Consider the following 27,807-nt stretch of genomic DNA (forward strand, 5'->3'; position numbering starts at 1 on the left):
TTTCAAGTATCTGTCTCTTCCTTTCACTCTCTCAAAAGAAAAAAATAAATAAATTGCAGAAGGCGGCAGCATTTCCAGTCTTCCCTGGCTCCCGGACACCCGACCCCCGACCCCTGCCCCCCACCCTCCCTCCCGCATTTCCCACTCCCTAGACCCATCCCTCCCTTTTCCCCAAAAAAATTCCCAGGAAAAAAAAAAAAAAGCCACATTTAGACCTTCCACTCATGCAAACCGGCAAAGAAAAAAGGTGGGGGCGTGTGGAAGGCAGGGGCCCGCTGCGGAGTCCCCTGCTTCTCCCCCCAAAAAACCACCTTTGAGAAGAAAAAAAGTGGAAAAAATAAATGAGAAATCAAGGGACATGGGGAATTACGATGAGGGCAGGGGTGACCCCAGGCCCTGCCTTAGGAGAGAGCGGAGGCCTGTGGCCCTGCATCCCTGCAGCGGGTGCTCCTCGAGGGGGCCCTGACTTCTGGAATGTGTGTGGGAGAGGATGGGGGAGGGCAGGTGGCCCCCGGTGGGTCTGTGTGTGCATTGGGGGCAGGTGGGGGCGGGGATCCTAAGGAGCAAGGGCTCGGAACAAGGAGCCCAGCTCCCCCCCAGACCCCAGGTTCCTGGCGTTCAGGAGCCCAGTTCTGGGGTGCGGGGATACATGCAGAGGAGTGTCCCCCCTCCAATAGGCTGGATCCAGTTAGAAAGGAAATAAATAAGAAGGGGTGGGAGGGAGGCCGGGGGGAGCCAAGGGCTTGGGCAATTCAGTCCAGACCAAGGGCCCAGGTGATGGAGGCAGGGCGAGTCCAGGCCAAGCCAGGGCAGGAATCAGAGTCTCTCTCGGGCTGGAACCCAGATGTAGGGGCCTGAGAGGTCCTCGATGACACGCTTCACCTTGTGGTAGATCTCCTCAAAGCTGTCACCCTCCACGATGGCTGGGAGTGGGGTGGAGCAGGGAGTGAGGCCAAGGAAGGGCCAGAGGACACCTGGCCAAGGGGGTTGCACCAGCCCAGAGGAAGGGGCACCTCTTTCCAACTCTCCAAGCCATAAGTCCTGGGGCTGCACCCGCCCACAGGGGCACCTCTTTTTTTTTTTTTTTTTTTTTGAGATTGAGTTTTGCTCTTAGCGCCAGGCTGGAGTGCAGTGGTGCGATCTCGGCTCACTGCAACCTCTGCCTCCCAGGTTCAAGCGATTCTCCTGCCTCGGCCTACCGAGTAGCTGGGATTACAGGTGCCCACCAGTGCGGGGATTACAGGCATGAGCCACCGTGCCGCGCCCACAGGGGCACCTCTTTCTAAGCCATCCACAGGGGGTGGCGGGGGAGCTCTTTCTAATCCGAGCAAGGGCACCCTACATGCTGGCAACAGCCTTGCTGTGGCCTCACCTGAGAAGCACTCTGTGAACTCCTGCTCCAGCTTGGTGGCTCTGTCGAAGGCTTTGCGGGCTTGCTCCTCTGTGATCCGCTTGTTAATCTCTCTGTGAAGAGGGAGGGAGAGCAGGCCTGAGACTGGACCCACCTGACCCTGCCTTTTATCTCCTCTATCCAGGAATGTTAAGTATTCTTCTATTTGGAGCACATAGCAAAAAAAAAAAAAATACAATTCCCAATATCCTCTGGGGCCACAGAGAAGAACCACCCCCCACCCCCCCGCCACCCGCAACCGCCCCAGCCAGGTGTGGCTACTCCAGGGACATCTACGGAGCTTCATCCTTCCAGCCTTCAGCCCCAGAGATGGGATTCGGACTCCAATTCCCAACAGCCCTAGAGGCCCTGACTCGCCCCAGCGGGTATGCCCCAGGGGCTGCTGGGAAATGTAGTCCTGTCTAGCCAAGGCAGGAGAGGAGGGGAAAGACCCGATTCCCCCACATCCTCTGGGTTCCAGGGATCCCCCTCAGGGGCTGCTGAAACCGCTGTCCAGGGTTCTGAAGGGAGAGTTGAACGCAGACGCCTTGTGAGGCCCAGGGCCACAGGTGTTGGGGGAGCAGAGGGGAGGCCCCCAGGACCATACTCACAGCACATTCTCCAGGGAGCGGGGGCGGATGAAGATGGCGATGGGGTGCAGGTGGGCCGCCTGCAGCCGCCGCACGGCATTGGCCGAGACATCGAGGATGCAGTGCTTCCCCTGGGGGCAGGCAGGGTGGGCGGAGGGGGGCCAGCGGGTGGCGAGAAAGGACAGAGAGCAGTGCCGGAGGGACACGGACGGGGAGAGGTGGGGAATGGGAAGTTGGCCGAAGGGGAGTGACATGGATGTCAAGAAACACGGGGGCAGAGAGTCAGGCAGGAAGTGGGTATGGACAGAGTAAAAGACAGAGAGAAAGGAAAGGGAAGATGGAGCACGGGAGAGGGCAGGGACAGGACAGAATGGAGGAAGGGAGGAGCACCAGGCAGGCAGGGACCCAAGAGATGGTGGCAGAGCCGGGGCAGCAGCGAGTGGGGCGGGGTGTGCAAGGCAGAGGTGACACAGGCGGGAAGGAAAGCCAAGAAAAAGGAGAAAGGAAGTAGGATAGAGGGAGGAGGGAGGGGAGGACGGACAGAGGACAGACAGATGGAAGGAACAAGGAGACAGATGGGAGGGAGTGAGGCAGATGGAGAAAGGAACCGTGGAGGGAGGGAGGGAGGGCAGGGTGAGGAGCAGTGGGGAAAGGAAAGGAGTTAGCAGAGGAGTGGGAGAGGGGAGCCGGGCCCCAGAAAAGGGTGAGGCAGGGGAGAGGGCCAGCGGGGAGTCAGGAAAAAGGGAGGGACCCAGTGGGGAAGGCCAAGCCACCAAAGACAAGGCCATGGGAAGAGAGGAGAAATGGGGCAAGGAGAAGGGAGTGGGGAGAGAAAGAGGCCAGATGGTGGTGGGGAATTTGGGGTCAGGAAGCGAGGGAGGCGGGAGAGAGAGCAGGGGCAGAGAGCAGGCAGTCAGACAGAGTTGCCCAAGAGCAGAAGGAGGTGGAGGAGCGGAGTCGAGACCCAGCAGGGAAAGAGACAGAGAGAGAGAGAGTTAGAGAGAGCTGGAGGGAGGCAGTGGGGTGGGGAGAGGGGAGAAGGAAGAGGACCGGGTGCCCGCCAGGTCCTACCTGCTCTGCCACCTCTCGCACGGACTGGACGCTGGTCCCATAGAGGTGGCTGTTGTACTGGCCGGCCTCAATGAACTTGTGCGCCTGAATGTCCTTCTCCATTTTCTCCCGCGACGACACAAAGTGGTAATCCCGGCCATCTATCTCATACTCCCGCTTGGGCCGTGTCGTATCTGCCAGGAAGTCACCCCACCCCCCAAAGATCTAACCACCATCCCTCTAGCTTAAATCCTGCCTACTTCAATCAAATCCCCATAGTGCCCAGCTGGTCCTTGGTGAAAGGGAGCTGCCAGGGAGACCAAGACTGCAGAGGGCCAGAACCGCTTCCCCTAGCACCCTCCAGGGCCTCCAAGTCTCTGGCCTGGGCATGGGTACTATGGAATGAGAGGGTGGCTGAGAAGCACCCCTTCTCGGAGAAACCCTGTATCTCCCTACACACTGATCCCCCAGGAGGCTCTGCCTATGGCCCCAGGGATGGGCCTCCCCTGCCCCACCCCCACTTCCACCTTCTCCTCCATCCAAGGCCCCAGCACTCACGGGGAACACAGGATCCAAACTTGTCGGGGAACTCGGAGAGAAGATCATCGTTGGCGCGGTCCTTGGTGGGCCCAAGGATGATGATGGGGCGAGCATAGTGCACTGCAGAGAGAGCCTGGCTTAGGCCGAGCGCAGGGCTGGGGGAGCAGCAAGTGCTGGGGCCAAGGCAGGGGCCAGGGCTCACCTTCCATCTGCGTCACTGTCTCGTAGCTCAGAACCGAGTCTTCTCGACCTGGTGGGAGGTGGGGCATCTGCAAGGGGCTCTGAAACAGGGGACCTGGAGCCCTGTCTCCCCCTTGAGGATATCAAAAGCAACTCAGTGCTCCTCTCACCCACATCTTCCCGAACTAACCCTACCTACCCTGCGATCCAGAGCTGGAGCCCCAGTCCTAAGAAGAAAAAGCAGGCCACGGGGTTAGTTATGAGCTCAGCTCCATGAGCCCTCACACTTCCACCCAGGCTCACACCCTCCTCCACCTACCTTGGCCTTTAACCTTGACCACTCTCGTCGCTCAACCCTGTGGGATACATGGAGGGATACGCGGGTAGGGGAATGCCCAGTGAGGAACCCTGCCACCCCCATGCTCTGAGCCAGCTGACAACCCCTTCTCCATACTCTGGGCCAGCTGACACCCCTTCTCCATGCTCCGGGCCAGCTGACACCCCTTCTCCTGCAGCCCTGGACGCTGTGCTCCTCAATAAGGAGTTGTCCTTCCCAAAGGCTCATGGGAGCCACGGACCCCAGGAGGGCCCAACAGACAAACCCCTAGGAGTTCAGAGGGCAAACCCATCCCCTGTTGGCTGCCCACCCCGGGGGACCTTGGGAACTTCAGTGCCTGTGGCAGGAAGGCTACAGAGCCCAGGAGCCTCACCGCCGTTTGCTGGGGATGAACCCAATGTCGTCGGTCTCACTGTCAGAGTGGACCCGCCGTGCCTGCCACCACTCCTCATCACTAGCATCGATGACATGCAGCACGTCCCCAAAGCGGAAGCTCAGGGCCTGGCTCAGGAAGCCGCAGTCCTTGGTCTTGTCGTAATCAAACAGGGCCCTGGAGGGCAAGTGGCTATCGGTCAGAGCCCAGCTGAGGACTCCAGGAAGGATGCCCCAGTCACCCTGAGACCCGGCCCAGAGGTCTGCAGATGGCACTCCCATGGGAGCTATGGATGCCGAGGAACCCAAAACTGTGTGGGGACCAAACGCTGACTATAACTCATAACAACTATTAGCCATCACTCAGTCCACACTGAGCACAGTTTCCAGAGGGAGGGCTTGAACTTGACCCTCTCAAGAAAGCAGTTTGGGCCAGGCACGGTGGCTCACACCTGGAATCCCAGCTGACTTTGGGAGGCCAAGGCAGGCGGATCACAAGGTCAGGAGATTGAGACCATGGTGAAACCCCGTCTCTACTAAAAATACAAAATATTAGCCGGGCACGGTGGCGGGTGCCTGTAGTCCCAGCTTCTCGGGAGGCTGAGGCAGGAAAATGGCATGAACCCAAGAGGCGGAGCTTGCAGTGAGCAGAGATCACGCCACTGCACTCCAGCCTGGGCAACGGAGCGAGACACCGTCTCAAAAAAAAAAAAAAAAACAGAAAGCAGTGTGCAGTACACACGCACATCATAAAGTCACAGGGGTAACCCTGAATCTGCCCAAATTCATAAGAAAAAGAAAATGTCCCGTGTTTCCAAATAATGGTTACCCTTACCAGTATCAAATTTCTATCAGTAAGTCACAACCCCTGGGGTCAGAACCAGGGAAGGAATGAAGACACAGAAGAAAGCAATGGGCCTGGAGAGGAGGGAGGAGACCCCGGGCCCCCTGGAAGTGTGACAACCAGATGACATTCCCCCTGGGAGCCACTATACAACCTCTGTGGTCACTGGGAGTCAGAACAACCTTGGGGACCAACCGGACCCAAGCAGGGAGGAAGGGCAGAGCAAGGGCTCAGGTGGGAGCCAGTGTCTGGGTGGCTGGTGATGCCATCCAACAAGAGGGAAACTGCTGGCACAGCAAGATGGAACCCAGGCCCACAGCAGGATGATGAGCTCAGCATGGGACATGTTGAGTGTGGGACGCCTGTGGGACATCCCAGTGGAGATGGCCAGAAAGCCAATGGCCAGAAGTGCAGGTCTTGACCTCTGGAAATAGGTCAGCCAGGGCCAGCACCTCCGAGAGACATCTGCAGAGCGCAGCGGCAGACGAGGCCATGCAAGCCACAGGGCCAGACAGGGACAGAAGTGGAGGGGTGACCCCCGGGGGCGGGAGAGAGGTGTGTTTTGGCAGAAACCTAAGCCACAAAAAGAGTCAGTGGAGACGAGCCCTAAGAGGGGAGCAAAATGCCGCTGGAGAGACGGGGGCAGGCACCACAGAGCTGCGGCCCACGTCTCCGGGACTGCCCACAGGGACGTGAAGGCTGGGGCAACACTCCAATACCCTAGAGGACCCTGCTTCACCAAGCATTAACCTTCGAGACGCCAAATTGTGGGGTGGCCTGGGAGTCCCGGGGAAGTGCTGGGATGACCAGGGGCTAGAAGGCAATTGGGATACTTGGGGCAGAGGCTATTTTCCCATCAACAGGGAGTATTTCAAATGTTAACCTGTGCAGCCAAGCCCATGAACCCCGGCTGCGCCTCAGGCCTGTGGGGGGAGCTAGAGCAGGCAGGGTGGAGAAGAGGAGCGGCTGAGGCCCGGGCCAGGCACAGAGTGCCCAGGAACGCAGAGGGGCTGAGGAGTCCGGCCCGGGAAGCCTCTGACCTGATGTAGAAACCCCTTTTGGGGTTGCTCCGCAGGGACGCAGTCCCTGAGCCCAGGCTGCTGTTCATGAGCTGTTCCCGAAGGTCGTGGATCTTGGCCTCGAATCGGCTGTACTCTGAGGAAGGACAGGGAGGTTTCTGAGCTCTGTCCCCATCCTACTGTCACCCCTGTCCTCCCCTACTGAAGCCATCATCTGAGGAAGAGTTCTAAGGGTCATTTCAGCTCACAAGACAAGGAACTTCTGGCCTGGTACCTTCTGGTTTATACTGAGCGATGATCGTGACCGTCTGACCCGCATTCTTCAGGGCAATGGCAGCCTGCTCATGGCTGGCATTTCGGAGGTCCACACCGTTGACCTAGAGAGAGGACGACAGGCTGTGTCACCAGAGACAGGAGGCAGCGCTTCTGGGTCCAGGTGGAACAGGGAGTGGTCCCGCAAGAGGACTCGGCTGCAGCCCACCCAGGCCCCTCCCCAAGAGCTCTGCGCTCTGCCCTGTGGGGAGGGGGTGGTGCAGGTAGGGGCAGGCCTTCCCTCACCGACAGGATCTGGTCCCCCTTCCGCAGCTCCCCACTGAGGTCTGCAGGGCCCCCGGCCAGGATAAAGGAGATGAAGATGCCTTCACCGTCCTCGCCACCCACGATGTTGAAGCCCAGGCCCGTGGAGCCCCGGTGGATCACAATTCGCCTCGGTTCTCGGGGAATGTCTTCCTCCCCGAGCAGGTCCTTGGCCACTGGAGAGTAGCGCCGAGGGGAAGTGGGGGTCATGGCTGTGGGGTAGTCGGTGCCCAGGTAGCTGCTGTGACTGATCTCATTGTCCAGGTGCTGGGAATAAGCTGAGGAAGACAGGGCAGAGATGAAAGTGCCTGGAGGGAAACAGAACCCGCCACCCAACCTTCTCCCCAGGGTGCCAGAAGAGCCAAAGTTAGGTGGAAGGGAAGATATTCTGCCAGAGATGCCAGGGTGGGGTGGTAAGGGGATATCAGATCACAGTGACATCAGGGGTCAGGAATTTATAGGTGACATCAGAGGCTGGTTGTCCTAGGGGATAAAGGATTTGAACGTTATATGTCCTCAGTATGCCAGGGATGGGGAAGTCAAAGGGAACATTAATATTACGCTTTGGGGGTTTTCTCTGGGTTCCTGTGTCACTCGAATCTCTTAATCCATAAAATTCTTCTCCCTCTTTTTTCCCCCCACCTCTTTGCCATCCATTCGTTGAAAAAACTAGGTCATTTGTCTAAAAGAATTTCCCACATTCTATGAGGGAAATTCTTTTTTTTTGTTTTTTTGGTTTTTTTTTTTGAGAAGGAGTCTCAGGCTGGAGTGCAGTGCCGTGATCTCGGCTCACTGCAGCCTCTGCCTCCCAGGTTCAAGTGATTCTCATGCCTCAGCCTCCCAAGTAGCTGGGATTACAGGCGCGCGCCACCATGCCCAGCTAATTTTTGTATTTTTAGTAGAGACAGTGTTTCACCATGTTGTCCAGGCTGGTCTGGAACTTCTGAACTCAAATGAGCCACCCGCTTATGCCTCCCAAAGTGCTGGGATTACAGGCATGAGCCACCTTGACCAGCCTATGAGGGAAATTCTAACAGGGAAATTACTGCTTACCCTCCTGTGGTTGGTTTAGCCTATGCCTCTGCCCCTGTATCTCCTGTAAACTGGCAGTTCATTCTGGAGGCTTGATCAGTTTCAAGTTCAATTCAGAGTTTTTTTTAGTAACTCCTGTATACTTCATAGGTAGCGCTACGTTCTTCCTACAGCATCACCACAGGATGCAATAATGCCTGGTTGTCTTTCTGTCAGGTAAGATTAATGGTAGGTTCAGGGTCATCAGCCCAGTCCATCCATTATCTAGCGCCCCATCAGCCTTTCAGGTAAGTTTTAGCCACATTGACAATCACCGCCTGGTTCTGATACGTATCAAGGACTGCAAAATGGTGGTGATTGTCATTTACTAGTGGGAATTCTTCTGTAAAAAAGAAAAATCTCGGCCAGGCACGATGGCTCATGCCTGTAATCCCAGCACTGTGGAGGCCAAGGCAGGCAGATCACTTGAGGTTAAGACTTTGAGACCAGCCTGGCTAACATGGTGAAATCCCGTCTCTACTAAAAATACAAAAATAGGCTGGGCGTGCTGGCTTATGTCTATAATCTCAGGTACTCGGGAGGCTGAGGCAGGAGAATTGCTTGAACCCAGGAGGCGGAGGTTGCAAGGAGCCAAGATTTGCCACTGCACTCCAGCCTGGGTGACAGAGCGAGACTCCCTCTCAAAAAAAAAAAAAAAAAAAAAAAATTCCTCCAGCTTGGGTAACATGGTGAAACCCTATCTCTACAAACGACATAAGTTGAAAGTTAGCTGAGGCTGGGCGCAGTGGCTCACGCCTGTAATCCCAGCACTTTGGGAGGCCGAGGCAGGTGGATCACAAGGTCAGGAGTTCAAAACCAGCCTGGCCAAGATGGTGAAACCCCATCTGTACTAAAAGTACAAAAATTAGCTGGGCGCAGTGGCAGGGGCCTGTAATCCCAGCTACTCGGGAGGCTGAGGCAGGAGAATTGCTGGAACCCGGGCGGCAGAGGTTGCAGTGAGCCAAGATCGTGCCACTGCACTCCAGCCTGGGTGACAGAGTGAGACTCCATCTAAAAAAAAAAAAAAAAGTTAGCTGAGCATGATGGCACTCGCCTGTAATCCCAGCTATTCGGGAGGCTGAGGTGGGAGGATCGCTTGAGCCCAGGAGGCGGAAGTTGCAGTGAGCCAAGATCACACCACTGCACTCCAGCCTGCTGGGTGACAAAGCAAGACCTGCCTCCAACAAAAAAAAAGCAAAAACAAAAACAAAAAAACAGCCCTATGTCAACCTGTTGGTTACTCTCTGAGGTGGCTGGTACATGAAAGGGAGGATAAATGCATGCCTCTCTCTGCATGCCTCTTTCCCTTTATTCACCAATTTCAGAATGAATGAGATTGCCTAGCATCCTCCAATTTTTATTTATTTATTTTTTTTTTTTGGGATGGAGTTTCACTCTTGTCACCCAGGCTGGTGTGCAGTGGTGCTCTTGGCTCACTGCAACCTCTGCCTCCCAAGTTCAAGGGATTCTCCCACCTCAACCTCCCCAGCAGCTGGGATTACAGGCACCCACCACCACGCCCGGCTAATTTTTTGTATTTTTAGTAGAGACGGGGTTTCGCCATGTTTGGCAGGCTGGTCTCGAACTCCTGACCTCAGGTGATCCACCTGCCTCGACCTCCCAAAGTGCTGAGATTACAGGCATGAGCCACCGCGCCCAGCCAAAATATTTTTAAGTATTATTATGATCTTAAAGATTTTAATATATTTAACGAGTTTTCACTGGCCAGTAGAAGCACCTTCAGTTTGGATCCTGTGTCTTTGCTGAGACCCTATTAGTCCTGGATACCTTCCTTGCTCTCTAGTATGAAAGAAGTTAGAAGCTCATCTTATAGATTTATTGCCAAAGATTTTAAATTGGCTGGGCACGGTGGCTCAGGCCTGTAATCCCAGCACTTTGGGAGGCCGAGGTGGGGGGATCATGAGGTCAGGAGATCGAGACCATCCTGGCTATCACGGTGAAACCCCATCTCTACTAAAATATACAAAAAAATTAGCCAGGCGTGGTGGTGGGCACCTGTAGTCCCAGCTACTCGGGAGGCTGAGGCAGGAGAATGGCATGAACCCGGGAGGCGGAGCTTGCAGTGAGCCAAGATCATGCCACTGCACTCCAGCCTGGGCGACAGAGCGAGACTCCGTCTCAAAAAAAAAAAAAAAGAAAAGAAAAAAAAAGATTTTAAATTTACCCTTCTTCCAAGGAGCCCAGGTTCCTTTTGTTAGGTTATGGTATTTAGGAATAGTACCACGTGATTTTAATATGGTTTTACAGTATTATTTCATATTTTGTAGGGGCTGCCACACCTCATTATTTGTTCCCAAAATGTCTTAGCTTTTCCACACAAATTTTTCCAGTCAAACTTTAGTGTCAACCTTCCAAGTTCCCAGTAGGGAAACAACATTAAAATTCTGATTAGGATTGAATGGAATGTAGATTAATTTGGAGCCGGTTGAGATCTTTAGCATATTAAGTTTTTCCATCCAGAGACACGGTGTGACTCCTCACCCCTTCCAGTCTTGTTTTATGTCTTTCAGTAAAGTTTTGTCATTTTCTTCATACAAATCTTACATTTCTTGTCAAGTTTCTATTTCTAATAATTTTATAGAAATTTTTTCTATGGCAAAAGGGGGCTTTTTATTCACTACATTTTCTTATTGCTGGGAAGTTACTAATTCCTGTTATTTATCTTACAAATAGCCACATTCCTTTTTTTTTTTTTTTTTTTTGTCGTTTTTTGAGACAGAGTTTCACTCTTGTTGCCCAGGCTGGAGTGCAATGGCGCGATCTCAGCTCGCCACAACCTCCGCCTCCCAGGTTCAAGCAATTCTCCTGCCTCAGCCTCCTGAGTAGCTGGGATTGCAGGCATGCACCACCATGCCCGGCTAATTTTGTATTTTTAGTAGAGACGGGGTTTCTCCATGTTGGTTAGGCTGGTCTCGAACTCCCAACCTCAGGTGACTCACCCATCTCGGCCTCCCAAAGTGCTGGGATTACAGGCATGAGCCACCGCGCCCAGCCTGTTGTGGTTTTTTGTTTTTTTTTTTTGAGATGGAGTCTCGCTCTATCGCCCAGGCTGAAGTGCAGTGGTGCGATCTTGGCTCACTGCAAGCTCCGCCTCCCAGGGTCAAGGAATTCTCCTGTCTCAGCCTCAGGATTAGCTGGTATTACAGGCGCTCGCCACCACACCCAGCTAATTTTTTTTTTTGTATTTTTAGTAGAGACAGGGTTTCTCCATGTTGGCCAGGCTGTTCTCAAACTCCTGACCTCAGGTGATCCGCCCGCCTTGGCCTCCCAAAGTGCTGGGATTACAGGCATGAGCTACCTCGCCCAGCCAACAAATAGCCACATTCTTAACTTTGCATATTTTTCCAGTTAATTCACTTAGATTTTGATCTAGATGCACAGTAGTATAATTTACAAATAGAGATAACTTTTGTTTTTCCCTTCCAAATGTAACTATTCTTCTTGTCTTGTTACACTGTCTGAAATCTCTAAAGCAGTGATTCTCAACCACCATAATTTTGCCGGGGCAATTCTGTCATAACATTTTTTAATTGTTATGACTGAGGGGGAGGAGTACCATTGTCATCTGATAGACAGAGGCCAGGGATGCTGCTTAATATCCCACAAGGCACAGAACAACCCCCCACAATGAAGAGTTATTGGGTCCAAAAATGTCAGGAGTAACATTGAGAAACCCTGCTCTAAAGCAATGAAGAATAATAGCAGTGGGAAGAGGCATCCCTGCCCTCTTCGTAAGTTAATGGAGGCCGGGCGCGGTGGCTCACGCCTGTAATCTCAGCACTTTGGGAGGCCGAGGAGGGCAGATCACCTGAGGTCAGGCATTCGAGACCAGCCTGGCCAACATGGTGAAACCCTGTCTCCACTAAAACTACAAAAATTAGCCAGGCGTGATGGTGGGCACCTGTAATCCCAGCTACTCGGGAGGCCGGGGCAGCAGAATCACTTGAACCTGGGAGGCAGAGGTTGCAGTCAGCCGAGATCACACCACTGCACTCCAGCCTGGGCAACAAGAGCGAAACTCCATTTCAAGAAAAAAATTAAAATTAAAATTAAATTAAAAAATAAGTTAATGGACACACTGCTAAAATTGTATCATTATAAAATGTTTGTTACTGGTTCCTGATAACTAGTCTTCACCATCTTAAGGAAAATTTCTGTGTTCCTAGTTTACTAAAAGCTTTCATCCAAAAGAGATGGTGAATTTCACCAAATGCCTTTTTCACGTCTATTTGAGATAATCACATCGTTTTCTCCTCTCGCTCTGTCACCCAGTCTGGTGGGCAGTGGCGCAATCATTGGCTCACTGCAGCTTCCAACTCCTCGGCTCAAGTGATCCTCCAGCCTCAGCCTCCCAAGTAGCAAGGAGTATAGGCACGTGCTAATTTTTAAAATTTTTTTAGAGACAGGATCTCGCTATGTTGCCTAGGCTGGTCTCAAATCCCTAGCTGGTCTCAAATCCTCCCACTTTGGCCTCCCAAGTGCTGGGATTACAAGCATGAGCCACCACACTTAGCCTCCCGTAACGTTTTAATATATGAATCATATTAAGAGATTTCCTAATATTGAGCCATCTTTAGTTTTCTGAAACAAACCCTATGTTATTCCCTTAATATGCTGCCATGTTTGCTTTGCTACTATATTATTGTAAACTCTTGTATCTCTATTCAGAAGCAAAACGGGTCTATACTCTCCTTATTTTACACTATCCTTGTGACCATTCGAACTGGCCTTATAAAATGAAATGTGAAATCTTTTATCTTTTCCTGTACTCGGAAGAGCAGAAGAATTATCTATTCCTTGAGAATTTCACAAAATTAGCCATAAAACCAACCAGGCTTTGTGCCTTCCAGGAGAGAGATCGTTGACGATCTTTTCTAGTTCTTTTATGGTAATTGATTTTCCATCTCTTCTCCAACAACAGCAAGGATCAGAGGTTGTGGCTATTTCATAGGGAATATCTGAAGAGGGACAGCTACAGGGATGTCGTGGGACTGCATGTCATGGGTTAAACGGGATGGGTCATGGGGAGCTTTGGCGTTTGAAGGGCTCTCACAGGTTGTGATGTCTGGGGGAGCATAGCTGTCACTCAGGTAGGCATTGCTGGGCTTGGCCACCTTTAGGTAGACAACATCATACGTGTTCTTCAGGGCTGCCACAGCATCTTCATGCATGACGTCCTCTAGCCCCACACTGTTGACCTGGAGTCAAGGAAAGCAAAGCTCAGACAAAGCCACAAATGGCCCAATACAGAAGCACTGGGGTGAAGTGATGAACTTGGGCCTGCCAGGGCTAGTAGGTGAGACCCAGATCTGGGCTAGAAAATGGGCTAGATGGGGTCCTCACCGCCAGGATCTTGTCTCCAATCTGCAACCTCCCATCCTTGTGGGCAGCACCCCCTTCGATGATCTTTGTTACATAGATGCTATTATCTCCTGGGATGTGCTGGTTCCCTACGCCCCCTGCGATGCTGAAGCCAAGACCTGGATGGAGGGGAGGCCAGAGGTGGGTGCCCAGGTGCCCAGGAAGCAGGCTTGGGGGCACAGGACAGTTGGGATGGGGGTGGGAACAAAATGAGTTACTACCTTTAGGCCCCTTGATGAGCTTGATCTCCATGACCTTCTCAGCCGGGGGCTTCCGGCGCATGACATAGAGGCGAACGATGGAGCCTGCCTCTTTGAGGGCTTCCACCGCCGCTGAGTGGGTCACCTCGCGCACGTCCACTTCATTTACAAACAGGATGCTGTCGTTGACCCTGGGAGCAGCAAGGTGGGCCTGAGCCAAGAGTTTCCTGCTGCCCTGGCCCTCCCTCTCCAGGGACCAAGCAACCTAACCCCTGTCTCCTCTCCCCACCTGAGGCGGCCATCCTGGGCCGCAGCCCCACCAGGAATGATCTTGGTGATGAAAATGGATGGGTCGTCACCGATGTGTGGGTTGTCAGTGCCACCTGCGATGCTGAAGCCCAGACCTGAGTTACCCTGGGTGAAGGAGGGGAAGAGGGTCAGCTCCCCTCACTGCCCAAGTCTGGCAAGGCAAGTGGGGTGGGAAATGGCTTGGAGCAGCCAGAGAAGGAAGGCACAGGGTGAGGGGCTAGCCACCCAGACCACATGGCAGAAAGAAAGGTACAGACGGGAGGCCACGGGGACTGCCGATGGAGGAGCCTGCTCACCCTTTCCAATGTGATTTCCTCGTATTCCATCTCCCCCTCGGTCCCGTTCACCTGCAACTCCAGCACGGGACAGAAACACAAAAGCAGTGAGACAGACATTCCTGTCTGACCACCTGCCCGTCATCTGCTGCCCTCCCTTACTCCCTCCTTCCTTCTGCAATGGCCCCAGCCCCAAAATCTAAACAACTCACATATCCTGGGGCTTCTAGGGTATCTGTGTTGACAATCACTGGGGGAGAATTGGCCTGTTTGGGGAAACAAGAGACAAAAAGCAGCCTGAGCCTTGACTCGAGAGGGAGCCCATAACGGAGGGTCCCATCAGCGTGGCTACCCCTTCAGCCTCTTAGCCAAGCCCACTCCGCCACCCTGAGAGCTGCTCAAGGGCCCAGCCTCAATCCACATCACACACACGCACACGCGTGCACATGCGCACGCGCGCACACACGCACAGATGCACACGCACAAGGATCTAACTCTGCCCAGCCCGGGGCCCCCTGCATGTGGAAGGAGGTGTAGGAGAAGCGGGAAGGGAGACAGCCAGACGGAGAGGGGAGCAGCAGATGGCAAAGAGTGGGGAGAGGGGGGTAGGCTTGGGGGAAGGGAGCTTCTCACCGGATGTAACACCACAGGGTGTTACATGCCTTATGTGCTACACACGGACACCCCAGGGATCATGTCCACCGGGTCCTGGTCCCCATTTCCTGCCCCATCCCCCCAACCCCCCATATCTACCCAGATATTTTCATAACCCTCCCCTAGACTTGCCCCTCACTTTCACAGACATTTGCCCTAAACCCTGCACCCCGGGAATCCGGGGTTCCCCAGCTGCAGGCCCCTCCCTCGGTCTCACCAACCAGCCGTCCAATCCACCCCTTCCTCTAAGGACCGTGTTGCCTAGCAACGGTATCTAGGACCAGTCAAGACCCGGGGAGACCCACCTCCAGGAGGCCCTGTCGTCAGGACAACAGGGGGGTGGGGCGTGGCCTGGGGCTGACCATAGCCCCGCCTCTCCTGCCCTGGGCCCCGCCCCACGTTAGCCAGGCCGAGAGGAGGCCGGGCTGAAGAGGTTTGTGGGCGCAGCGCATCCTGAATAACCTGCCTTCCTCGCTCCCCTACGCCCCTCACCCTACGCAGTGCAAAGGACGTCAGGAACGGGGAGTGGTGAAAGACATCCGGGTCCTATCCCGCTCATCTACTCCCTCCCCCCACTTCATTCGGGAAAGGGTTAAAGTGGGGCGTGCCCAGGTCCCTGACGTCGATCGCCTGGTCTCTAGACTCCCAGGCGGGGCCAGCTTTAGCCCGGTCCTAGGGGCTTCCCCAATTGCCAGGGCAACCGAAGCCACGTCTCTATGGCAATGGGGGGAGGCCGCCAAGAGCCTCCTTCCGGGGTCCCCAACCTACTTCCTCCTTAAAGAAACATGTATTTGCAGTCGCCCAAGCGCAAGGATTCCCCAGTCTCCTTCCCGCTCTCCCCGTGCAAAGGGGTCCCTCCCCTCTCCTACTGCTATTTCTCAAGCCTACAAACTACCGACCATTTTCAAGCTGTATCACAGATTTCACACCCATAAATCTATTAACACCACCCTCCAACCCTTCACATATCAGCAAATGCTGTTGTCCAACCAACAGCCACTGACTGCCAAAATCTCATCCACGTGTTCATCCTCCATCCCATAGCCCATCCTCAATCCCCATCCCCATCCCTATCCTGGAACCTCCTTCCCAGCACACCCACCTTCATCCACTACGACATTCATTTGCTTCCCATCCCTATCTCTGCCCGCATCCCACATGCTCCATCTCCATCCCTGTCTCGCCCTTCAACATCCATCTTCCAACCCCAGCCTCCATTCTCCATCCGCTTCCCTGGCCCTATCGCACCCTCCAGCCCCATCCCTTACCAATGTGGCCTCATCCTCCATCCCAATTTCTTTTTTTCTTTTTTTCCAGAGACAAGGTCTCGCTGTGTCACCCAGGCTGGAGTGCAGTGGTGTGATCATAGCTCACTGCGGCCTTGAACTCCTGGGCTCAAGCAGTCCTCCCACCTCAGCCTCCTGAGTAGCTACAGGCACATGCCACCCCACCCAGCTATTCCATCTCAATTTCTGATTCCCCAGAGAGTTTATCACCATTCTCCCTTACCCTACCTTCATACCCTCAAGATTATTCTCAAGTAACAATCTTACACTTCTCAATCAACTCCCCTCTCTTCTGAAAATTGGGGCTTCTCCTGTTCCCCAGGTGAGGCCTTGTCCTGAGACCTCCACCCCATGCTTATGGCCTCCAACACTCTCTCCCTCCACCCTCTTCTGCTCCTGAGCTCTGATCAGCAGCAGCTCTGTACTAACTACCACCCCTCAGGCTCCCTACCTCCTCTTCCCCCTGCTCAGGGATTTAATGGCCCTGCCTTGCAAAAAGCATCTCTAGTCTTCTTTCCCTCACTCCTAGCATCCACAGAATTCGCACAAACACTCTGTACCATCCCTGTCTCCAGGGCCTTCCTTTCCTTGCTCTGTCAGCCTCATTCACTGCCCTGATCTCACAGTCTTATCCCTATCTGGCCCCTGACCCAGGACCTCTTACCCTTCCCATCCCCCAACTCCTCTCTTGCCAGTTCTCACTCCAGAACCTGCTTGCCCGCTCCCTAGGCTCAGAGACCTCCTCCCCATCTTCCTGGTGAAATGTCAGCAACCTGCCCCTTCCCAGAGCATCCCACAACACCCTAGAATCCCCACCCTGACCCCACAGTGTCCCCTCAATCTCACAGCTTGCCTGGTGCTCTCCAGTCCTCCCCATCCTGTGTCCCCAGAAGAGGAGATGGAGGGAGGGGAAGATGGAAAGTGGACTGGAGAATGGAAGGTCCCAGAAACCAGGCCTCCCGGGACTGGAGAGAGGAGGACGCTGTGAGCAGAGAGGAGAAAGGGAAACAGGTGGTGGGGGATGATGGAGGGGGCAGAGGGGGATAGAAAGAAGATATGGCAGAGGTGAGAACCCAAGAGGATGAGAGAGGGGAGGAGGAAAAGAGGGAAGGTGAAGATGAATAGGCAAGAGGGAACATGGGAAAGGGGAGCTGGCTGATGGAGGGAGAGGACTGATGAGGGAAAGGACTGATCAGGCCCCAGCGGCCTGGGCTGGGGATCAGGGAGAGGGAGAGGAGAATGCGTGGGAGGAAGAGAGAGACAGCATCAAGAGCCAGCCAGCCAGCCAGCCAGCAGGGAGGAAAGGCTGCAGAGGGGGAAGAGAGCTCAGGAGTGGAGCAAAGGCTGGGGCAGGGGACGAGGCAGCAAGGCCCCACCATGTGAAGTCTCAGGCCAGACAGATGGAAAGAGCTGGAGACTTGGGGACAGGGCGAGCCAGGCCCAGAGGCGGAGGTAGGGGGAGGAGGCGGGGAAGGGACAAGAGCAAATGAGGGCAGCAGGCGCTTGGAACAGAGCTCTGGACACAGAAAATGGAAATGGAGGTTGGGGGTGTGAAGGAATGAAGAGGTCCCAGGCGTGGGGGCCTCCTGGGGGATGCACACACCTCAACACACACGCATACAGCACAGGCACACAAACGGCGCACGCACACACACACACACAGCACACACACAGGCACGCATGCATGCACACACGCACAGGCACACACACAGCACACGCGCATAGGCACGCGCACACACACACATTCTTGCTTTAGGCTCTACATCCACTCCCATTGGCCTGGCCTGTTTCTCCTCTGTGGGACCAAGGTGTTTCCAGCCCCACAAACGCCCCCTCCCCCAGACCCCAGGAGCCCAAGCCCCAAACCCCCGCCCCCAGTCCCAGCATCCCCCTCCCCACGGCTCTCTCTCACCCTACCGGCCCTTAGGGATTGCTGCAGCTCCGAGGCTCCGAGGGCCGCACTGGGGAGGGGGCCACCAGGGTCTCCTACCTTGAAGGGGGAGAGGTGGGCGTGGCCCACGACCCCGTGGCCAGCCTCGAGGTGGGACAAGTTCCTCTCCGCCACGTGCACCAGCTCGGGGGCGTTTACCTGGTTGGGGAGGTGGGCCGGGCTGTGCTCCAGAGGGGGCGTGTCTTCATCTTGGTAGCGGTATTTCTGGGGATGAGGACGGAGGTGTCACTGGGGCCAGCCCGGTGCCTCAGGCTCCAGGCTGGCCGCCCTGGCCGCCGCCTCTTCCCCCAGCCAGTGCAGTGCGGAAGGCCCTGGGGCCTGACCAGCTCCTCCCCCTCCCTCTCCTCTAGCCCATTGGCTCCCCTCTCTCCACTCTCCCAACAGCCCCCTCTCCCGCCAGGGCCTCAGCACCTCTCATCAATCCCCAGGTCCCAATCCCATCCCCCAACTCCTACTCCTCACATCCTGGGACACTGGCCTTCTGGTGGGCATAGCCCCTCTGGCATCTGTGTCTTCACCCCTTTCCCCGCCACCTTCATCGTCGAGTCCCTCCAGCTTCTCAGAGCTCTAGCCCCGACACTCACATCTCCATTCTCTGCATCCAGTCCCCAACTTCCTTGCTTCTCTCACCATCTCAGACTCACTCTTGTTCTAGCCTCCCCTCCCCTACCCCTCTGGCTGCTCCTACTCTGCATGGCATCCTCCCCGCGCCCCACCTCCATGGCCTCAGTCTCCCCATTGCAGCCTCTACCCCACAGGTGATTGGCTCTCCTTTACCTTGCACTCCTTAGGCAAGGACTGAAGTCACCCCTTCCACCAGAAGGTACTTGGCATCAGCCCCCGAGACAGGACAAGGCTAAGCCTGTCCAGTTCACTGCCCTTGCTTGTTTCCAAGCAGTCAACAGAGGGGCCCCGGGAGTCTGGCCCTACCCCTGCAACAGCCCACAGCCCAGTCAGCTAATCCGGATATGCTATAAGGGCATGGGCTGGGGGAGGAAGGGGAAGAACAGAGACAGCAGGGCTCAGGACAGGGGCAAGAATGGGTGCCAGCCTCCCTGGTTGGGGAGGAGGGTAGCATGCTGAGCCTCAGAGTGAATTTCTGGTCTCCCTCTGCTCTTTTGGGGTGAAAGGCCCAACATGACCCCTGACTCCCTGCCCAGTTAATCAGCTGCCATCCCAAGGGCCTCCTGTGCTAGCTTAATAGGGACAACAGTAAAATGAGATTAACTGGGGGCCAGAGAAGGAGGAAAAGGGCAGATGGAGACAGCAGAAGGGGACAGCGATTCTGCCTGGGTCCTTCCATGTCCGCCTCTGCCCTCGCCTGCTCCTCTCCTCTGGAACGGGCCTCCACAGAGACTGACCCTCCAAGCTCCAGGTTCAGGAAGGGGAAGGTATCATATGCAGGGCTCCCTCAGGAACTGAAGAAGACAGAATGCACCGCCCAGTACACATGGGTAAAAAGAGAAGGCACGGCAATCCCAGCACTTTGGGAGGCTGAGGCAGGCAGACAGCTTGAGCCCAGGAGTTGGAGTTGGAGACCAGCCTGGGCAACACAGTGAAACCCTGTCTACAAAAAATACAAAAATTAGCCAGGCATGGTGGTGCACGCCTGTAGTCCCAACTACTAAGGAGGCTGAGGTGGGAGGATTGCTTGAGCCCAAGAGGTGGAGGCTGCAGTGAGCCATGATCATGCCACCGCACTCCAGCCTGGGCAACAGAGTAAGACCCTGTCTCAAAAAGAGAGAGAGGCCAGGAGCAGTGGCTGATGCCTATAATGCCGAGGTGGGTACATCACCTGAGGTCAGAGACCAGCCTGGCCAACATGGTGAAATCCCATCTCTACTAAAAATACAAAAATTAGCTGGGCGTGGTGGCGCATGGCTGTAATCCTAGCTACATGGGAGGCTGAGGCAGGAGAATTGCTTGAACCTGGGAAGCGGAGGTTGCAGTGAGCCGAGATCATGCCACTGCACTCTAGCCTGGCGACAGAGCGAGACTCCATCTCCAAAACAAAAAAGAGAGAGAGCGAGCAGAATTTCCCTCCCAAAAGTTTCTGAGAGGCTGAGAGTGCCCTAATACTTAGAGGGCAGCAGCTGCGAGATCAAATGGGAGGAAGCTTATCAAGGTCAATGGCCAATCCTTGAGTAGGATTCTGAAAATGTTAAAGATGATGAATCAAGGCTGAGAATATAACACAACCTTGGCTGTAGAGTAAGGGTACAATAAGAGAATGGGAGAAGGGAAGTGGTCCTGTCAGCACGAAAACTCTCAAACCCAGAACACAGAGACAACTCGAATCAAGATGCACCCTGATACATTTAAAGAGTCTTAAAGAAGGAAAACGGGCTCAGCAAGATTGAGTCTATTCTCTGGGCCACAGACTTGGAGAGAATCCTGAACTCCAGATTTCAATCCGATGGGCACAAAAAGTAGAGAAGGAAAATAGAAGAACACACAAAATAGCCCTCCTCCAAGGCTGAGCTGTCTTGAATAAAGGAGTTCTATGAACCAACAGAGACTGTTCATTCCACATCCTGAGAAGGTGGTCTTCTACCTGGGCAGTGCACAAGCTGAGGGGCAAGCCCCAGAATTGAGACCTGGGGGAAGGGGTGGAAGCCGCTCTCCGCTATCCACTCTTCCTTCACAAAGCCTCCAATTCCCTGCAAGGTAAATTAGGACCAAAGCTCCAAGTTTTGGAGTCTGGGGGAGGGTTTGAGTCCAGTGCCCCTCCATCTTCACTCCACCTCAGAGAGAAAATTCCTGAATCTGAGGAGGAAATGTCAGCGTGCACCCAAAGAAAATGGAAACATGAGGAGGGCCATTTCATCATTTATTCTAGGGAGGAAATGAAGGTAAACTTTTATCTCAGCGAGCCCCCAATACCTCTCCCTGCCCCACCCCCATGGAGGGAGGGTGGTGTCTGGCACTGAAGAAAAGGCTCCTCAGGATTGGGAGGCAACATGGAGAAAATGGGGAACAAGAAATGGGTACCAGGGTTTCCAGAATGTGGCTGGAAGAGGTTAGGGACTAGGTTCAGTCTCTGGAAATTTTCGACGTACATGTAGGGGGGCGGGGAGAAACGTCGGGAGGGGTGGGGGTGGGGGTGAGTAATTCTGAAACTGCAGACTGGGGGGCTGGGGCGGTGGGGGATCAGCACCTCTCAGTCTTGGATTACAGGGCAACTAAAGCAGGACGGGAAAGGAGGACCCCCCCCCCCACCCTTTATCCTACTGGGACTCAGGGCCCTAACCCAGACAACTCAGATGCTACTGGGACATATCTGCACCCCCAATATATTAGGGCTTAAAACAAGTAAAAGGCCTGGGGAATAGGGGACACGGACGGAGTCGCTGTTGTTCCTTCCCCTTTGGCCCCCTCCTCACCAGAGCCCCAGTTGCACAGAATGACCTGGAACCGAGGCTTGCACCCCCAAAACATAGGGGTGTGAGTCAAAGTGAATGATAAGAGGGGCGACCCACGGCGCCTGTCCACGAGAAGTTGCAACCCAGAGACCCCGCACCAAGCAGAAGGAAGAGCGACAGCGCTTGAAGCTTGCACCCTGATATTTGCGGGGGTCCGGGAAGGGGGAGCGGGCCGGAGCCCATACCGCGGCACGTACCACGCAGAGACACATGGAGGCGAATCTGTTCCGAGCCGACATGGAGAAGGGGAGGGGGACTGAGGGAAGGGGGTGGGTGGGATATCAAGGGTCCCGGGGGTTGGGGGAGGGGGAGGGGCAGAGGGGCGGGGGCTGCGGCGGCCGCGGCAACTGGAGGCTGCGGCCGGAGGGAGGGGGGGAACGGCGCCTGCGCAGTAAGGGAGAGCGTCACGTTGGGAGAGACGGGTGAGGGGAGACCCTCTTAGCCACCAACTTCCCTGGTTCACGCTGTTTCTCTGTGAACTTCACTTTCCACAGTATACTTCTATTCCGACCCCTCTACAATTAAAGACAGACTTAAATTTACCAGTTTATCTCTCTAGTTCTCAGGGACCCCTTATTCCATCCCATCTAATCCCCCAACCCCAACATCGCGAGACCCCAAACCATTCCAAAACCTCACTGGACATCTCGTCACTACTGGCCTCCCAGAGTCCAGGGAAACAAACAGCACTTCTCTCACAAGAACCCCCAAGGGATCTACACTGCCTCTCCCACCAAACCCCCGCAAGATTGGTGCTGTGGATAGCATCTCCTCAGATTCCAAGGCATCTCCTACTCTAACCAGCATAGTTCTCCCCTGCAGTCCAGCCCCACCTGATAGGCAGCCCATGTTTCTTCAAGAGTTTAAGGAACCACAGAGCCTTGTTGGCCCCCCAAATTAATATATGCTAAATCATCCCTTTCTATATCACATCTATCTCCCAATCCACTAACAGGGATGTTGCAATTAGTGCAAATATTACTCTTGCTCTAATATAAACATACAAATAACAAGTCCTGTAATTTGTTGGGGATCCCCTGTCCAAACCCCCGAATCTAATAAGATACTCATGACTTCCTAATATGCCAGTCTCCAAATCCACACCAGAACCCAATTTCAGGAAATATTTAATCTACTTTAAAGCAGACCTTCCAAATTAAATAGCAATCTCGTCAATTTTTTCCAAAACTCTAATAAAAAGAAATTTAGACGGGAAGATCGCTGGAGGCCAGGTGCCCAACACCAGCTTGGGCAACATAGTGAGATCCCATCTCTAAAAAAAAAAATTTTGGCCTGGCACGGTGGCTCACATCTGTAATCCCAGCACTTTGGGAGGCCGAGGCGGTTGGATCATGAGGTCAGGAGTTCAAGACCAGCCTGGCCAAGATGGTGAAACCCCATCTCTACTAAAACTACAAAAATTAGCCGGGCGCGGTGGCAGGCGCCTGTAATCCTAGCTACTAGGGAGGCTGAGGCAGGAGGATCGCTTGAATCTGGGCAGCAGAGATTGCAGTGAGCCGAGATCGTGCCACTGCACTCTAGCCTAGGCGACAGAGTGAGACTCGGTCTCAAAAATTAATTAATTAATTAATTAATTAAAAGTATTTTCCTTTTTCTTTTCTTTCTTTTTTTTTTTTGAGACAGATTCTCGCTCTGTCGCTCACGCTGGAGTGCAATGAGTGCAATGGCGCGATCTCGGCTTACTGCAACATCCGGCTCCTGGGTTCGAGTGATTCTCCTACCTCAACCTCCCGGATATCTGGCATTACAGGCGCCCGCCACTACGCCTGGCTAATTTTTTTGTATTTTTAGTAGAGACGGGGTATCGCCATGTCGGCCAGGCTGGTCTCGAACTCGTGACCTCACATGATCCGCGCGCCTCGGGCTCCCAAAGTGCTGGGACTACAGGTGTGAGCCACCGCACCCGGCACCTCCTCTCCTTTTCTTTACCCCTGAGGTTCATAGATTACACCCTTTTCTGTCTGCCCAGAACATCCCTCCACGGTTCTGAATTCCAACTTTGTCGGAAGATTGCTCCCAAATATATCTTCTCCACACTCAGGCCTCAAAAAATACACACCAAAGATACGGCCGGCAATCTGCAATGACCCACAAATCGTCCAGAACACTCCCAACCGCCTCCTTCAGGTCTCTTCAGAGATTTCCATTTTCTCCCAAACAACTTAACCTGAAAGCCTCTCTTCCAAATATTCTCCCATTGAACGCCCACCCTTCCAGCTCTTAAAACCCAGTGAGGGGTCTCCTCAAATCGGCTGACTTCTATAAAATGCCCATACATGGTAGAAATGACGACTTCCCTAGAATCTCACCCAAGCGAGATTGACCCCGTTGATCGGCATCTGTTACATGCGCCCCCAAGATGACCCCCAATGTCCTAGTTTCATATCTGGTAGGAAGGCTTGGATCACCAGAGGATCCAAGGAGTCAGTGCGGAAGGGGCTGGACTCAAAATTCCTTCTAGAATAGAAAACGTGCAGGCCCTGCTTATCCACCAGTGGGCGCCATGGCCCATAAAGACCCTTCCCCATCCCCCATTTCCCTTTTCCCTCCATTTTCCGTTTCTCTGTTGCCTGGCAACGCAGCAATCAAGGACTTTGCCGTCGCCTAGCAACCGTCTCCTGGGAACATAGAGCTGAGGTAGGAGGGGTGCTCTGATGAAATCCGAACAGACCTCCATCTTAGGAAAATTGAGACGTCAGACTTCCCAACCCCCGGATTCTCCTTTCCAAAGACCCCCGCGCCCTGAAGTTACTTGGACAATAGCTCCTCAAACCCTGTCTCCTTTACGCACGGGGGGCCACGCCACGCCCATCCCAGGTCAGCCCCGCCCTCATTTCGGTCAGGTAACCCAGCCCCAAGGTTCCTCCCCTTTCCGAAGGTTGCTGCCTCCCTCGATAGAGTAAGCCAGACTCCACCCACCTGCCCGGGAGGCCACGCCTCCGTCCACTTCCCGCCCGTTCGCTCCCCCTGCCTCGCCCACACTGTCCCTCCGCCACGCCCCTGATGGCCAATGAATGAGGCCGTCGGCCACACTGCCCCGCCCCCGGCATCTCGGCTTTGCCCAATAAGGACCACCCGGAGGGTTTAACCGCTTCGCTCCTGGGGCTCTGGCAAATAGCCTCAGTCTTTCCCCCACTGTATCCCCACCCCCACTTGTTCTGCTCCGCCTTCCGCCATCCTCGCCCGGCCCTCCAGTCAGCCACGCAGCTTCAGTCGTCGCCGGTTACCATGGCAACGGCGGCAGCAGCGCGGGGAAAGGGGGAGGGACGGGGGCGGAGTGGGAGAAAGATGCTCAGAGACGAGAGATTCTGGCAGAGATAAAGGCACCAAGAAAGACAAAGTGATCGCTGTAGAGTGGAGTTTGCACACAACACAGGGCCTAGCACGCAGTAGGCTTTCAATAAATGTTCCTTAAATTACTGCGGCAGGAGTCTAAATATAGGCAATGAAAGATGGAAGACTCAGGCAGAGCTGGGGAGCTCAACGACCGCAAAGCCTGAGCACTCCCTACCCCATCCAGCATTTGGGGAAGCAGGAGCCATGTGCCCCCTGCAGGCTCCTCTTGGGCTACCCTCCGCTGGCTGCCCTGGATAGAGATGAACCACAACTCCCAACAGCGCCATGGGCAGCAACCCTCTAACATTGAGGGATCTTGTGCCTCGGGGCCTTATGGGAGTTGGAGTCCCCACCATACCGAGGCTGACAAGTTTTCCAGCCAAGGAATGTGGCAAGCCTGGGTCTCCACGCCTCTGTAAACCCCAAATGCATGATCTGCTCTGTAAGCCTCCTTCCTTCAGGGATGCTCAACCCTGGGCTCCATGGAAGAAGTAGGAGTCTGGAGTGGGTAATGAATAAGGCCACCCACCCACCCAGAATAGCTGCCTGCTGGCAAGCCCCTCACCCTCGCTCCCATTTGTGTGTTCACGTGTTGGAAGCAGAGCCCACACATTCCAGCGGGCTTTCTATTTACACCTGGAATACAGGGGACCACAGCCATGGAGCCTAAGGCCAAGTGACAGGCCTAAGGGCAGGAGACAGCGGGAGCAGAGGAAACCAGGCCAGAGAAACTGAGGCATAAAAATCCACCGAAACTACAGGGGATGTGGGGAAGAGGCAGCCTGGGAGAAAGCCCGAAACCCACAGAATGAAGGACAAGCAAGTCGCCCTGGTGGAGAGAGGGTGGGGGCTCCAGATCTAAAGGTCCTCAGCCCCCAATCTCTTCCAACCATCCTCACACGTGCACAATGCATGTGTACACACATGTGTGAGTTTGTGGCAGGGAACATGTGTGTCCTCAGCTCCCTCCCATGAAAAGCTGCAGTTCCCACTAAATATAACCCCCTCCCCAGCCTGTGACTCACCCGGACCCCGCCTCCCCCGGCCCCCACTTCCTGTCCCACCCCCCAGCCCCCAGCTGCCTGCCACCCGCCCAAGCCTCCCTCCACACACCAGGCATCCAGCTCTCCAGTCCCAGAGTCTCCAAGCAGAGCCCAGGTATCTGCATCCCACCAGGAGCTCGCCTGTGCTCCATCCGAGATCTCCTGCCTTTGCCAGGCTCCAACCAGAGGGACACACTTGCACAGATCCCCATCGCTGCCAGCCCTGCCCTCCTCCCACACCTTTTCACCCCAGTAACCTCAGTAACTCCGGTCATAAGCCCTCAGGGACCCTTAAATCCAGGTGTCCTCCCCCACCTTGATCCCAAGCGTCAGGGGTATCTGGAACAGTCCCCACATCTGCTCTTCTCCCTCTCTCTTGATCAGGGCTAGATACAGTGTGGGAGGAGATGGGGATATTGGGCACCTGCCTTTGGGCCACCCCCAAATTGTGCACCACCCACCCGGTCCCCCTCCTCAAATCCCCTCTCTGCCTAAGCCTCTCATCCTCCTCCTCAGGGGCTGGCAAGCTCGGCTGCTGCAATCTTCTGCCTCCTATGGGAGTACCCCCAAATCCTTGCCTCACCTGGTCCATTCCCTCAGGTGATCCCATGCCAGGGCCCCAGCCCTCTGACAACTTCCAACTACCTCCATTCTATATGACTGAACCCTAAATTAACAGTTCCCTCAAATTGAGAGAGCATCCCTAAATGCAGCCACCACGAGATGCTTGTTCTAGAGTCTGAAGGCCCACCCCTTCCCTGCCAGCTGACACCCCCAGATCAGTCAGGCACTCACAACCAATAACCTTTACCCCATGCCAGGAGCCCCCCAAAACTGGACAAGGCCCTTGGAAGCCAGCTTTTCCCTGGGGAGGAAAGAGGAACCCCCCAACATAGCCCACCTTCCCACATACACCAGCAGGACTCCCTTATGAGCCAGGCTTCTCCTTAAATAAGTCTCCCTCAAACAGCGCTGATGAACCCCCAAACCCCCCAGGCCCCCCGAACCATGGAATATCCTAAATTTTCCATATCCCTACAGATACAAAGGGATCACTCCAGGGGGCACCTGTGGCCAAATCCTGCATTTTCTCAGATGTGAACCCCAAAACTAAATTAAGACCCCCAAATACATCGTACTTCTGATGCTGCCACTCCAGGGGCGCCAGTCCCAGATAAGGCCTACTAACCCCTCCCCACAAACTCATACCCTCCCCCCAGTTTATAGCCCCCCATCATGCTTACCTTGGTTGTCACTATACAGAGACAGTCCATGTTGGGGGGCCTGGCCGCGGCGGCGGGTAAGGGGCTCTGACTTCATCGGAGTTTCGTTCCTCCCCTCCGTGGGTTCTCACCCCTCCCCCCTCCGCACCCCACTTTTGCAGGGGGGGCCAGGATGGGGGGAGGGGTGAGAGGGGAAGGAGGGGGTTGGAGAAGGGAAGGGGAGGGGAGCGTGGGAGGGAGGGGAAGGGGGCCCTAAAAGGGGCTCCCCAGTGGAGGGGAGGGGGCTTGGGGAGCACACCCCGATTCTCAGGAGGGGCGGGGGCACCGGGGGCTGGCAGCCCCGGAGTTCGGGGGCTGGGGCATGAGCTGGGGTGGGGGAGGGGAACTGGATTTCGGGGAGCCCCGGGGTAGGGGGGGGTCTTGCCAAACGGCCAGGGGCTAGGGGCCGTGGCGGGGGAGTGGGGTGGGGGGGTTGGAAACGGCAGCGGCCGAGGGAGCCGTGGAGCCGAAGAGGGAAGGGGAGAGAGGAGGAGAGAGGAAGCAGGGGGAGGGAGGGAGGGAGCTAGGAGCCAGAATGGGGGGGGTGCCTTGGCAGAGTTAACTCCTTCTGTGCTGGCAGGAACCCGGATAACGGGAAAGGAGATAGAAGCAGAAGCACAGAGGCCCTGAGGCAAACATGGAGACCTGGCCAGCCACCAGCGATGACAGCAAAGACGATGAGGCTGGATTTCATTTC

The 27,807-nt window shown here is 54.9% G+C and overlaps 1 protein-coding gene across 13 annotated transcripts in view; it reads right to left on the reverse strand.

The window, feature by feature from the left end:
* The window catches only part of DLG4 (discs large MAGUK scaffold protein 4), a 28,890-nt gene continuing 1,083 nt past the window's right edge, over positions 1 to 27,807 (reverse strand). Inside the window, exons 1-20 of one of the 13 annotated variants that reach the window (XM_016931405.3) lie at positions 27,093 to 27,711; positions 18,165 to 18,230; positions 14,348 to 14,401; positions 14,157 to 14,207; positions 13,841 to 13,965; positions 13,573 to 13,742; positions 13,334 to 13,470; positions 13,044 to 13,188; positions 6,881 to 7,176; positions 6,597 to 6,699; positions 6,344 to 6,458; positions 4,461 to 4,637; positions 4,070 to 4,106; positions 3,950 to 3,977; positions 3,773 to 3,820; positions 3,589 to 3,690; positions 3,052 to 3,224; positions 2,002 to 2,111; positions 1,373 to 1,464; positions 1 to 923 (exon numbers count right to left, since the gene is read on the reverse strand). In XM_016931405.3, coding sequence (XP_016786894.1) covers positions 817 to 923; positions 1,373 to 1,464; positions 2,002 to 2,111; positions 3,052 to 3,224; positions 3,589 to 3,690; positions 3,773 to 3,820; positions 3,950 to 3,977; positions 4,070 to 4,106; positions 4,461 to 4,637; positions 6,344 to 6,458; positions 6,597 to 6,699; positions 6,881 to 7,176; positions 13,044 to 13,188; positions 13,334 to 13,470; positions 13,573 to 13,742; positions 13,841 to 13,965; positions 14,157 to 14,207; positions 14,348 to 14,401; positions 18,165 to 18,230; positions 27,093 to 27,122 — 2,166 coding nt within the window. In that variant the 5' untranslated portion in view covers positions 27,123 to 27,711 and the 3' untranslated portion in view covers positions 1 to 816. Of the gene's footprint in view, positions 924 to 1,372; positions 1,465 to 2,001; positions 2,112 to 3,051; positions 3,225 to 3,588; positions 3,691 to 3,772; positions 3,821 to 3,949; positions 3,978 to 4,069; positions 4,107 to 4,460; positions 4,638 to 6,343; positions 6,459 to 6,596; positions 6,700 to 6,880; positions 7,177 to 13,043; positions 13,189 to 13,333; positions 13,471 to 13,572; positions 13,743 to 13,840; positions 13,966 to 14,156; positions 14,216 to 14,346; positions 14,402 to 15,094; positions 15,113 to 18,065; positions 18,231 to 21,645; positions 21,667 to 27,092; positions 27,712 to 27,807 lie in introns of those variants that run through there. The other 12 variants (XM_054670802.2, XM_054670800.2, XM_054670801.2 and 9 more) reach the window with 12 other exon arrangements.

The sequence above is a fragment of the Pan troglodytes genome, chromosome 19 (assembly GCF_028858775.2).
Source record: "Pan troglodytes isolate AG18354 chromosome 19, NHGRI_mPanTro3-v2.0_pri, whole genome shotgun sequence".
NCBI lineage: Eukaryota > Metazoa > Chordata > Mammalia > Primates > Hominidae > Pan > Pan troglodytes.